Source organism: Odontesthes bonariensis, chromosome 18 (genome assembly GCF_027942865.1).
Source record: "Odontesthes bonariensis isolate fOdoBon6 chromosome 18, fOdoBon6.hap1, whole genome shotgun sequence".
NCBI classification, from domain to species: domain Eukaryota; kingdom Metazoa; phylum Chordata; class Actinopteri; order Atheriniformes; family Atherinopsidae; genus Odontesthes; species Odontesthes bonariensis.
This window is the reverse complement of record NC_134523.1, coordinates 31,590,147-31,603,819: the sequence shown is the minus strand read 5'-3', so window position 1 is coordinate 31,603,819 and position 13,673 is coordinate 31,590,147. Positions and strand designations below refer to the sequence as shown.

Genomic DNA, 13,673 nt, shown 5'->3' with positions numbered 1-13,673 from the left:
ATGATATAAATTATATCAAACACACTTTAGAATTTGTGAAACCTTTCTTTGTCACAAAATTCACAGAAGTCCTCGCCTCTCCATGTTCATTTTAATTTCCATGAGGATCTCCTGTCTATCACTACATAGGAAAAACATAAAGTTTTTATGCATTTTACGTCACTAACTACTTACGAGAGTCTTCTTCACTTGTTGACTTTATTGGGTCCAAATGAAAAGAAGAAAGAAAGCTCAGAGGAACTTTTCCTCTGATCAATTTTCAATGACCAAATAAAGTTTTCACAAAAAATAAAATGTGTTTTAAAGATTCTGTACCCTGTTTAGAATAATTATATCCAGATCTGAGCAGTCTAAGTAATGTAGTTTCTATACAGGACCCAGTTCAGGGTGATCGGAATACCAAAAATGCAGTGAAATGGCCCTGTTCTGCATTTTCACAAATCAGAAAAAGGTTTCACAAATCCCAGACAAGGTTTTAATGAATCTACAGCCTCTTTAGAATAATTCTATCCAGATTTGAGCAGTGTAACTAATGTAGTTTCCATACAGGACCCAGTTTTGGTCGATCAAAATGCAAAAAAAGCAGTGAAATGGCCCTTTATGCACACCCCTTTAATTCGCAAATCGGATGCCAACTTCAGCGTCGTCACAACAGGTAATAACTGAGGTCCGATGTTTGGCACGCGGCTGAAACCTGCTAGCTAAATGTATCTCTCACATGTTGAAGGGATTCTCTCTTAAATGTTAAACACGCTGCAAGTTTTAAGAAGGTGTTGGTGTAGAAAGTCTGATCCTAAATGGGAAAGCTGACACCGTGTGCTTATGCTAACAGATCATTTGAAGCAAAGATGTCGTGTTTTGGTGGGGACCCGAACTTCTGCCCTGAATGTGGGAACGTCCTCCCGCTCCCGGGAGCGTCCGACACCGTCCGCTGCCCTCGCTGCTCCTTCTGCATCCCTGTAACAGGTAACCGGGCAGGAACAGCCTCATGGTGGGGTGTAGCTTAGCGGACTGCGGCCATGTTAGCCCTCGCTTTATTTTGTTGTGCGCGCTGACGTTAGGAATTACGGTATTCACGGTTAGCAACTTTCAAAGTAAAAATAAGATTCCTCTGCAAGGTGTCTGACATTTGGTCAGTAGTTTTCACATTAAAACATGTTATGAATTGTAAAAAGTTTCCACACACCAGTTTAATTTCAGAGTACACATCCTCAAAGCCAATCAAACAATATCATCTCAATCTGGTGAAATATTTCAAAATGAAACTGAACTGTAGGCTCTCCTACTGGAGTACACCAGCTCCTCAGAGACCCTTCTATAGGCGTCGATTACGGTGGGGACATGTCCCCCCCACTATTTATGATTTGAATTTTGTCCCCACGACTTTTAAAAATGTGCTCTGATGCGACTGAAAAAAAATCCCCACATACTCAACCGAAATCGTCGAGTCTAAATCATGCGATAGGCGCGCACGAACATGTGAAAACCCCATTTTGGTATTTAGTCGTTTGATTTGCCGACTGTGAGCCACTGTAGAAACATGAAGTTGTAAAATGACAGCGGAGTCGGTGCATTCCAATGACGTCACACCAGAGGTCTCTCTCTCTCTCTCTCTCTTTCGGATTTTATATTGGCGGTTGGCAAACAACTTTTAGTAGCATTACCGCCACCTACTGATATGGAGTGTGGATCACATGACATTTATCTATATCCCTATATTTATATATACCCGTTCAATATATATATATATATATATATATATTCACACACCTATATATATATATATATATATATATATATATATATATATATATATATATATATATATATACATATATATTCACACACCTATATATATATATATATACCTATACGTCAACACTCATCTATACACCCATATATCTATTTATGCCTACACTTTTACATACTCCCTACTCATATACCCTCATTTATATACTTTATCTATACTATATTCTATTATATAACCTACACCGTTTTAAATAATAAAAAATTACCTGATAACATCTGTTTCCTGATTCTTTTTGCAATAAATCTACTATATCTAATTTCATTTTCATCCTACTAAGCTTTCTAATTAAATTATTTCTCTGAACCTGATAATTCCTACAATATATCATAACATGTTCTATTGTCTCATCTTCCCCACACTCACATTTCCCTGATTGATGTTTTCCTATCATATATAAGTTTTTATTTAATCCATTATGTCCAATTCTAAGTCTTGTTATAATGATCTCCTCTCTCCTACTTCTTTCTGTTCTTCTCATTTTCCCTATTTTCCTTTGTATTTTAAACAACCAACGTCCTTTTCTTTCTTCCTCCCATAACTTTTGCCATCTCTCTTCCATTTTTTGTTTTATAATACCCTTTACCTCTTTTACACTCATTCTTACATTAATATCAATCATTACTCTTTTTACACTCTGTTTTGCCATTCTATCTGCCATTTCATTTCCCTCAACTCCATAATGCGCTGGTACCCATATAAAATGAACTATAAGCCCCATCATATTAATTCTATATAGTGTTTGTTCTATTTCTATTAATACATCTGGTCTACTTTCTGACTTACTATTTTGAATACTAACTAATGAAGAACTTGAATCTGAACATATAATTGACTTTAATGGTTTAACCTCTTCTATCCATTGAACTGCTAAAAGTACCGCAATCATTTCTCCAGTATATACTGATACTCCATCACTTACCCTTTTCCCCACTTTAATTTTAAATTGCGGTACAATCATACCTATCCCTATCCTATCATCTAAAGTTTTTGATGCATCAGTATATATATGTACATAATTATAATATTGATTTATATGTTCCTGTACAATATATTTATTCAAACTAAAATTATTTCTATTCTTCTTTTCTAATAATGATAAATCTACTTTTGCTTCAGGTATTATCCATGGTGGAACTGTCTGTAATGGAATCGTTTGACTTATATCTATTTTATCTAAATATTTTTCCCTACTTTTAGCATTTACTATTGTTCCATAACTTTTAATTTTTCCTTTTTCCCACCCTGTTTCTAACACTTTTACTGTTGGATTATCTTTTTTCTGACCTTGTAATTTTGACCAGTAGTTTAAGGATAATTGTTCCCTTCTCATTTTTAGAGGCATTTCACCCATTTCCACCTGTATTGCTGCTATAGGAGATGTTTTAAAGGCACCTGTACATATTCTTAAAGCCTGATATTGTATAGTATTTAACTTTTTTAGATTTGTATCTGCAGCTGAATTATACACTATACTCCCATAATCCAATACTGACCTAATTAAACCTGTATAAATAGCTTTCAATGACCTTCTATCAGCCCCCCACTCAGTACCAACTAAACATCTCATTATATTCAAAACCTTCCTACATTTATCTATTATTTTCTTAATGTGTACACCCCAAGTCATTCTTTCATCCAACCATAACCCAAGAAATTTAAATTGCTTAACTCTTTCCAATTCCTGACCATATATTTTCAACTTAATTTCTCCATCCACTCTTTTCCTTGTAAAAAACATTATTTTAGTTTTTTCCACAGAAAACCTAAATCCCCATTTATATGACCACTTTTCCACCATTGAAATTGCTTCCTGTAGCTTCTTTACAATAAATTTTAAATTCCTTCCTCTTTTCCACATTGCTCCATCATCAGCAAACAGTGAACAACCCATTCCTCCTTCTGATTCCTTAAACATATCATTTACTATCACAGAAAATAATACTGGACTTACTATGCTTCCTTGTGGTGTCCCATTTTCTATATTAAAATTTTCAGAATATTCCTTCCCTATTCTCACTTGTATTTTTCTTTCTTCTAAAAATGTTTTAATCCATTTAAACATGTTACCACTTATACCCATTCTTCTAATTTTAACTAATAACCCTTCCCTCCACATCATATCATACGCTCTTTCAATATCAAAAAATACTGCTACTACACTCTCTTTATTTACTTGAGCCTTCCTAATTTCATGCTCTAAACCTATTATTGGATCCATTGTACTCCTCCCTTTTCTAAATCCACTTTGAACCTCTGTTATAAGTCCTTTACTTTCTATATAATATATCAATCTTTCATTTATCATTCTCTCCATTATTTTGCATATATTGGATGTTAACGCTATTGGTCTATAATTTTCTGGTTTTGATTCATCTTTCCCTGGCTTTCTAATTGGTATAACCACAGCTTCTTTCCAACTTTTTGGTATTTCTCCCTCCTCCCAAATTCGATTATACAATTCCAATAATATGTTTTTAGAAAATTCACTTAAATTACTTACCATTACATAACAAATCTGATCTTTCCCTGGTGCTGTTAATTTACATTTTTTAAGTGCCCTATTTAATTCCATTATTGTAAATGCCATATTCAATACATCATCCGATTCTACCATTTTTTCCAATAGCTCCTTATTTTCCAGAATTGTTTTTTCTCGCCCTTTTTTCCCGTCTACACTGATATTTTCAGAACTATGAATTTTAACAAACACTTTTGCTAACATCTCTGCCTTATCTTTATCTGTCACTGCTGCTATTTCTCCATTATTTAATACTGGATATCCATTCACTCTTTTAATTCCTTTCATTCTTTTAATCATTGTCCATACCTTAGATATTTCTGTCTCCCTCCCTATTGAGTTACAAAAACTCCTCCAATAATCTCTTTTTACATTTTTAACAGTTCTTCTTACCATCGCCTGTAATTTTTTGTATTCATTCAAATTCTGAGGGTTATGATTTTTCTTTAATACTTTAAACGCTTTATTTCGTTTCTTAATAGCTGCAGTACATTCTATTGTCCACCATGGTACCAACTTCCTTTCCTTTTTCCCTCCTTTTATCCTTATAGTTTGATGAGCCGCTTCTACTATAGCATTACATATATTAAAATTCAAATCCTCAATACTACTATTTACATCCACTTTTCGTATTTTTAATTCACTATTATTCCTAAAAATTTTCCAATTTGCAGATCTAAAACACCATTTTTTCATCTCATTTATACAATATTTCTCTATATGCATTTTAACTTCTATCATAATAGGGTAATGATCACTTCCTATAGTTGTTTTATTAAGTACTTTCCATAAACTTTTACCTGCTAAAGAATTTGACACTATTGTCAAATCAATGGCTGACTCTGTATTATTTCTAAAATTAATTCTTGTTCCACTCCCATCATTTAATACTACCAAATTTTTAACATCCATTATTTCTTCAATTACTTCCCCATTATAATCATTATAACTACCCCATAATGAGTTATGCCCATTAAAGTCCCCACACCAAATCACTTTACCCTCTAAATACTTCCCAAATTCCTCCATTACCTCTAAAGATAGTTTTTTACATGGATTATAAAAATTTATTATTTTAATGTTCCCATTTATTGTCCAAATTTCAATAATAATATATTCTAATTCTTTTCCTTTAGCTATTACTCTAAATTGAACTCCATTTTTTATAAATATTATACATCCTCCTCCAGCCCCTCCCTCTCTATCTCTTCTAACACTTTCATATCCTTTAATAACAAAATCTAAACTTGGTTTAAGCCAAGTTTCCTGAATACATATAATATCCAACTCTTTTTTAAATTCTTTAATAAATCCCTTAAACTCCTGTCCATTAGCAATTAAACTCCTGGCATTCCACTGCAGGATGAACATTATATTCTATCTTCCTGTCCTCCTGTCTTCCCTTCTCCCCCCAACTTTTTATTTATGTGCTCCCAAGATATGTCCTTTATCCCAAAGAATTTCTCTGCTCCTTTCACTATTATTTTGATTTTTTCTGTTTTATATTTTACTTGCTCTGTACAGTTAATTACATATGCAATGAACAACATAATCTTCTCAGCTGTCATCACTGTATCTGTTCTCATCTGTCTTTGTTCTGATGTTGTATTCCTCTCAGCTGTCATCACTGTATCTGTTCTCATCTGTCTTTGTTCTGATGTTGTATTCCTCTCAGCTGTCATCACTGTATCTGTTCTCATCTGTCTTTGTTCTGATGTTGTATTCCTCTCAGCTGTCATCACTGTATCTGTTCTCATCTGTCTTTGTTCTGATGTTGTATTTATAATAGTTTCCCCTGACACCTGTCTTGGCTTCTTCATTCTCTTTGCAGCTTCTGCATAGCTTATATTTTGAGTAACTTTAACCTGTTCTATTTCCACTGCTTTTCTTCTAACTTCGCATCCTCCATAAGTCACCCTGTGTTGCCCTCCACAGTTACAGCAAATATCCTTTTCATTTTTACACTCTTCATATCCATGCTCCCCTCCACACTTTGGACATCTTTGTTTCCCCTTGCATGCTGCTGCTACATGTCCATATCTCTGACATTTATAACATCTTAGCGGAGGAGAATTGTATGGCCTAACAGGAAAGACCATACATCCAACTCTTATCTTTTCTGGAAGAACTTCTCCTTGAAATTCTAACATCACTGACAGGCTTTCCTCTCTTTCCTTCCACTGTTCTCATTAATCTTTTAATGTTGCTTATCTCATTTCCACTAATACTACGTTTTAACTTTTCAAGATCTTCATCCACCGGTATTCCATAAATTACTCCTCTAGCTATTTTAGCTTCTCCCAAAATCTTTATCTCATTCACCATTTTTTTGCAAATGTTCTGACTATTCATCACTTTGTTTTTCTGCTCTTCACTCCCCACTATAATCAACAGATTTCCATCTCTTAGAATCTTAGCCAGAATCAACTCACCAAACTTCTTTTTTAGTTCCCTCGATAAATTTATTGGACTTAGTTGAATACCCTCATCTTCTTTCCTGAATTTTATAATTATTTTGGTTTCCTCCCTGACAACCTTCTTACACACTATTATTATTTTCGTCTGAGCTATTTCCTTCGAGACTTCGCTTACTACTTTGCGTTCCCCTCATATTATCTTCCTTTGTCCTTCTCTCTTTTCCTGACCTACCACTACCACATACATGACTCCAATCTCCATTATCCATTTCATCATCTCCCTCGTCTTCACCCTGAGACGCCATACAATCCAGTCACAAATCAGTTTATGCCAACCGCCACGTCACTCCAAACCTCCAACTCCTCCGAACTACGAATTCAAATCCCCACCACGTCACGTCCGTCGACCAGCTAGCTAGCTCTCCACACCAGAGGTCCGTTTCACGAAGCAGGTTTAGTGAAAACTCTGAGTTGATTAACCCTGAAATGAGGGAAACCTTTACTCAGTGAACCTGGAGTTTCTCTCTGTCTCCGCCCTCTTTCAGCCATTTGATTTCCTCATTCATTCAGTCAGCAGAGCGAGTTCTTCTACTTCTAGAAGTCCATCAGGCACAGCAGGAGGCGACTGTTTCCACCAACATGTCCTTTTGACAACGATCCCGTGGATGAAGGTGCAGCAATATTGTGCAGAGAATTAAATATTCATCAGGAGATGGTTATCAGACCGTGCATAGATTTTTGCATTTGCAGATAATTATCTTTTTGAGCGGCACCATCAGAATGTGTTGGGACAAAAGAAAAAAAGACATAAAAGACAAATAAATATTTGTATGAATAGGCTTAAAAAAAGAATTATATAGGCCTATTATATTTTATAAAGACACTCGTGTCCTGGGGGTGCACTCCCTCAGCCACTGCCCTCCCCAGCGGTGCTGGGCACCACCCGTTTTACGGGCATCTGCCTTCTTTCTGTTGGCTCAGTAGAAGTCTGTGTTAGTTTAAATAGGCATAAGTATTTAACAGAACATGATATAGATGAGAAGACATAGTTTATGTGTGTGAAAACAGCATTATGTTGGGAATAAAATAACTGCACAGTCAAATAGCCACTTAATATTTAAATATAGCACATTGAGTTGCCTGTAGTATGAAATGCGCTATATAAATAGATGCCTTGCCTTGCATTGCCTATTTACTTTACAGTGTAAAACATGATCAGAATGAGGTACCTCCATGCCGAGGTCTCACCTGTTTGAACAATGTTTTTATATTTCATCTTAAGCTGCTGCCAAGTGCGCTTCTCCCCTGCGGGATTGCACCTAAATGAAATAAATGAATGGGTTACCATTCAAGCAGTTTCCCTGTAATATTGTTGTGATTGCAAAGGACTACATTTAAACTTACACTTTTGCAGCAGCAGCGGTGTTGCACTTATTTCTAAAAACGTATTGAAACTCGCCGTATGAGCGCATTAAGATTTCCAATTCGAGGTTGGTGAAAAACGTAGCCCCTCCTCTTCCCCGTTGCCATGGTGACTCGTCAAATCGGGGCTCCATTGATGCTGGCTTTTTAAAGTTGTGGTGCTCACGCTAAACTCAAGATGAACCTACTCAGAGTTGATTAACCTCACTCAAATCAGCGTTTCTGGAACCGAAAAGTCAGAGTTTTCTATCTCAGAGTAGATCAACTCAGAGTTCAGGAACAGACTCAGAGTTTGTTGAACCTGCTTTGTGAAATGGACCCCTGGTAAACCGCTTTCCCGGCGAAACTCATTTAGCGCTACTTCTACACAAACAAAAATGCAGCGTTTCTTCGCAACTTCGCTGGAGGTTCTTCCAAGGATAACTTTTGAGGATATACAGGATCGTGGAGTCACACTCACCAACACCACAGTCCAGGCTGAGGAAAGGGTACAAGTTCTTTGTGGAGACTAGTATATACACAGTTATCAAGGTAAATTGTCTAACGTTTTATTTTTATCAGTAGGCTACTCAATAGCCTTGCACATTCATGTTTTGTAATGATAAGCAAATATACGATCCATAGAAATCATCTGAAATATTGTCTGTGTGTGAAATGTGTGTAAAATATTTGTTATTATGTGTAGACTATAATATTATGAATATAATTTGCCATGGTGGCTATGAAGTCTCCGTGTGCAGCGTTAGCATTTTAGGTTATCCAAGGAAACGTTAAGCTAGTTATTTGCTTGTTTTTTTTTTAGCAACTCCTGAAAATAACATTCTGTATATGCTCAGTGTCAAATGTAGTTGATGGAAAGGTGGTAGTGAGAGGCTCGATGAGGAGGAATGAGGAGCCCCACAGACTACAGGTTTCTGCTCAGTTATAGGGCCCGTTGGCCGAAGTCTGTGTTTGTTTTGATAGTCTGTCCGGACTAACAACTGCAGTTGCACTTTTCCCCTTTTTCTGTTGTTCAGATCATTTTCACTGTTCTTTCTTACAAACAGTACAGTAGCGTAATTAATTAACAGTAATTAATTCATGAATAAATACATAATTTCGAATCATATAATGATATGGAAACATGAAATTAAAGGATATATTTTATAAACTCTGTATGCGTTCATCAAAAAAAAGGGCCGCTTATTAAACATGACGCTGGAATAGATCTAGAATGCGTTACTTTTTAATGTGCTGGATGGTGGGTGGTCCGTGGGGGGCATAGAATGCATTACGTTTTTTTGTCCCCACCACTTCTAAAACCAAACTGACGCCCTTGCCCTTAACAAGGCCCTTTAACTTTGAAATCCAACAGGAGAATTGGGGTAACGCTTTTTGAGGGTCTCTCTGAGGAGGTCTGCTCTCAGTTTTTTTTCTAACTATGGCTCTGAAGATGAAAAATGGAGGTGAGATGTGACAATTCTGTTGGAGATTTGATGCTTTGTCTCAGAGACTTGATTCTAATTACAAAAGGTCCAATAAGGTCAGCAGGCCACAGTTGTCATGACAACTTAGTGTGAAAAGTTGGTAGCCTTAGACTTGGGATGAATATTGTTGTTTGTTTGGGAGCGGAACGCATCACAGATCATAGTGAGGCCTCTCTTCAACGTTTGGCTCGTGTTTTACTATCTTTTTACCTTCCAGAGTTTTCTGGCCAGGAGATCCGGTCAGCAGTCGTCTTCAACTCTGTGGAGCAGTCGTCCATGGCTGCTGAGGAGGAGGAGGGCTCTGAGCTGAAGGGGCCCGTGGTAAGACCGGCCGCCCGCTCGCCGCCCGCTCGCCGCCCGCTCGCCGCCCGCTCGCCGCCCGCTGCCTGCGGCGCTAACAGCTGATAACCAGCTCTTCTTCTTCTGCTTCCTCCAGATCGACAGGCGTTGCTCTCGCTGCAATAAAGAGGGGATGATTTACCACACCCGGCAGATGAGGTCTGCAGATGAAGGGCAGACGGTCTTCTTCACCTGTACACACTGCAGGTAGCTGACGGAGCGCTTCCCTTCTGGGCCGTGCCGCCGACTCTTTGCTGATGACTTCATCTTGTTGTTGTAGGTACCAAGAAAAGGAGGACTCCTGAGAGCCATTTTAGACCTGACAGTCCCAGGCCCCCTCCTCCTCCAGTGGGGCGTTCTGAACGTCTCAGTGACTGCTGTCTGAGATACGCCAGGACCACCACGCTGCCAGGACCACCACGCTGCCAGGACCACCACGCTGCCAGGACCACCACGCTGCCAGGACCACCACGCTGCCAGGACCACCACGCTGCCCTCCTGTTCTGGCAGTTTCCCTGGTTGCTGATGAGAGGAAAAGCTTGCAGATAAATCGGCTTCACTTGAATTAAACTGCTGAATGAACCTGAGCTTCATTGAAGCTTTTCTTTGTAAAGCTGAAGTTGTTTCTAATAAAAAAGAATAGATCTGAATATTTACAGTTTTGTAGTTGAACATCCTTCAGAACAGTTTGGGTTCCTGCAGCGCTGCGATGTCATCGGGCTTCTTTTCAGAGCAACTCCAGCAAGCTGGAAGCCTGTCCACGGTGTGCACGTGTGAGTGTGCATGTGTGTCGGCCTGTCCACGGTGTGCACGTGTGAGTGTGCACGTGTGTCTGACTGCTGTCGGCCTGTCCACGGTGTGCACGTGCAAGTGTGCACGTGCGTCTGACTGCTGTCGGCCTGTCCACGGTGTGCACGTGTGTCGGCCTGTCCAAGGTGTGCACGTGTGAGTGCACGTGTGTCTGGCTGCTGTCGGCCTGTCCACGGTGTGCACGTGTGAGTGCACGTGTGAGTGTGCACGTGTGTCGGCCTGTCCACGGTGTGCACGTATGAGTGCACGTGTGTCTGACTGCTGTTGGCCTGTGCACGTGTGAGTGTGCACGTGTGAGTGTGCACGTGTGTCGGCCTGTCCACGGTGTGAACGTGTGAGTGTGCACGTGTGTCTGGCTGCTGTCGGCCTGTCCACGGTGTGCACGTGTGAGTGTGCACGTGCGTCTGACTGCTGTCGGCCTGTACACGGTGTGCACGTGTGAGTGTGCACGTGTGTCGGCCTGTACACGGTGTGCACGTGTGAGTGTGCACGTGTGTCGGCCTGTACACGGTGTGCACGTGTGAGTGTGCACGTGCGTCTGACTGCTGGAAAAAGATCTTTGTTGTCACACAATAAAATCAAAAAGAAAGCAGCAACTTGTGCAGAAGTTTACAGCGTAGCTAACATGATGATGTTAGTTTGCATCGAACGGAAAACAGCCAAACACCAGACCTCTGCAGACAGAAGCTGCACTGGCTGATCCACTCAATGTTTTTACAAACATTCCATATAACACATGCCCCGGTGTCCCCTTTGTGCCATTAAAAAGCTTTTGGCTCATCTTATCTTAGTATTTAAGCATAAAGTGGACAGAGCTCATGTTGCTTCATCAGAGTGGACGTTAGTCATCAGGAAGGCCCAGTGTGTCATGGTAAGGCTAATACCATGCTTTCATTCTTTTTTTAGATCTCTGGGTCGGTTCCAGCATGTATCTGATATGTTGCCTCCTGAGGCCCCCCACCCTTCAGTCCTGACCTCTCACTCTGGGGGGTTTATAGCCCCCCCTCAGTGATACCAGCAGGACAGAAAAATACTATCAGCTCCCATTAGTGGAACACTCATAGGCAGCGTGTGAGCCCGACATTTGACACGGCACCAACGTTTTTAAAAAAAATACATTTTATTTTAAACCAAAAATGAGTTATTTAGCATAATTAATGACAACAACACAAGGATTCTGTTTAAAAATAATCAAAAAGGGGGACATGACGGTGACGGTGTGGAATTAATGTCCAAGACTAACAAGTGTCCTGACCATCTGTCAGCATTTAAGGATTTCTTTCTTTTTTCCACAACACAAGCCCATACATTCCACACACCCACAAGGCTGCGGCCAGCCACAACCACGCATCTCTCATTTAATAGGCTACCTGGCCTGTGCAAATTAAGCGTTCAAATGAAGGCATCCAATATGGCTCATCGCCTGTTCTTTCTGCCGATAAACAGTGTTGTGTTATCACCTGACCTGACTGCCACCAGGGGGCTGCAGCGACAACACCCCCACACACAATATAACAGCCTATATAACTTTCGCACATTTTATATATAATTTGCAAAATTCCCAGCATAACATTTGGGAAGGCACAGCCTACCCGAGCCTTCATCAGCCGCCGCCCATGCTAACACTCAGCTGTTCAGTACCTGCAGCAAGATGACCAGCGACTGCAGCACGGGACGTTTAAAACATTTGCAATATTAAGCTATTTGAAAGTTGTTTTTCAGTCTGTCTGGACTCCAAACTTTGTACGACCAATGGTGGTACTGCTGTTATGCAAGAACATGAATGACAAGAGCAAAAGAAGAACAAGATTTGTGTCACATGATCTTTCTGATTTCATTGAATTGTATCAAAACTTGTGAGGCAGTAAGAGCGATCCGGGTTCTGAGGATGTGCTATGATAAAATGTTCCCATGAAACATTCTCAAGATAAAGTCGCATGTTGAATGGTCCTCAGTGCTTGGGACAGGAGTGGGGAGCAAGTAGAACATCTCTCTAAAACATGTCCTGGGTCCTCATGAGATCCATTCCTAACTCTGGATGCTCTGCTCTTCCCTTTAACCTTTAATGTGCTGCCAGCTCAGAGCCGGAGCATTCAGAACATCTGAAGTATCTGCAGCGCAGGTAGAAATGGGAGAAATGGCATTTCTGATGGGAAGAGAAAAGACGATGCTTATATAGTGGGTAATCAGCAGGGTGATACTGTGATACGCATCCTGCCAGGAGCACTCCAACAGATCCAGACAGTGGCAGCAGCATGCGTTGCTGAGGCTGAGACTCAGTTCATTTCATGCATCCATCTGTACTTTACAGCTGTTCCATAGAAGTCAGAGGGATACGTAACACTTTCATCACTTCCAAGTATAAGAGCAGGCAGATCTTTTAAAACAGATGCTCTCCATAAAGTATACAATAGAATGTACAGAGCGCAAGTCCAGCATGGTCTGTTTGGGTTCCTGCTCATATTGGTGATGTAGGTTATGAAAAAAACTGCTAAGAGACAAAACAAACAGCAACAAAGTTCAGCCAAAGCAGAGGCATTCATCAGGATATGTGTGGCACAGCATCCAAAGACGGCGGGCCAGAAAACACTCAACGGGTCACACGGGTCACACGGGTCTCAGCCTTACTTCACATGAAACAGGCAAGCATCCAATCAGGAGGCGTGTGTGTCGTCAGCCAGAAGCTGTGGACTGCGTGGCATTTTGTTCCGGCGCTAAAGAAGGCACAGCAGCTTCCAACCAATGAGATCGCTTTCTATTAGACACTGGGGTGACCACATTTGAGTTTGTGAAAAAGACGACGCCTCGCTGGCGAGGGCTGGGACTGTAGTGTGTGCCATGTGGCATCGTGACCACGTGGTCATGGGAAGCTCGGTGCGCGGGTAAGAGGG

General features: G+C 40.0%; 1 protein-coding gene across 2 annotated transcripts; it reads left to right on the top strand.

Moving 5' to 3' along the window:
* The first annotated feature begins 622 nt into the window (after positions 1 to 622).
* Positions 623 to 10,628, top strand: polr1h (RNA polymerase I subunit H). 2 transcript variants are annotated; one of them, XM_075449632.1, is made up of 5 exons: positions 623 to 655; positions 833 to 966; positions 9,851 to 9,954; positions 10,070 to 10,179; positions 10,253 to 10,628. In XM_075449632.1, the coding sequence occupies exons 2-5, from the start codon at positions 849 to 851 to the stop codon at positions 10,275 to 10,277; spliced, it is 357 nt and encodes a 118-aa protein (XP_075305747.1). In that variant the 5' UTR covers positions 623 to 655; positions 833 to 848; the 3' UTR covers positions 10,278 to 10,628. The 2 variants fall into 2 exon arrangements, with proteins under 2 accessions (XP_075305747.1, XP_075305746.1); XM_075449631.1 differs by lacking the exon at positions 623 to 655 and having other exon boundaries at positions 662 to 966.
* The last annotated feature ends 3,045 nt before the right edge of the window (positions 10,629 to 13,673 follow it).

Excerpts from the sequence above, each read along its gene's own strand:
- polr1h (XM_075449631.1), top strand. The coding sequence starts at position 798 with ATGGGAAAGCTGACACCGTGTGCTTATGCTAACAGATCATTTGAAGCA. Across the intron at positions 967-9,850 it reads CTTCTGCATCCCTGTAACAG|AGTTTTCTGGCCAGGAGATC; the intron begins GTAACCGGGCAG and ends TTTACCTTCCAG. Across the intron at positions 10,180-10,252 it reads TTCACCTGTACACACTGCAG|GTACCAAGAAAAGGAGGACT; the intron begins GTAGCTGACGGA and ends TTGTTGTTGTAG.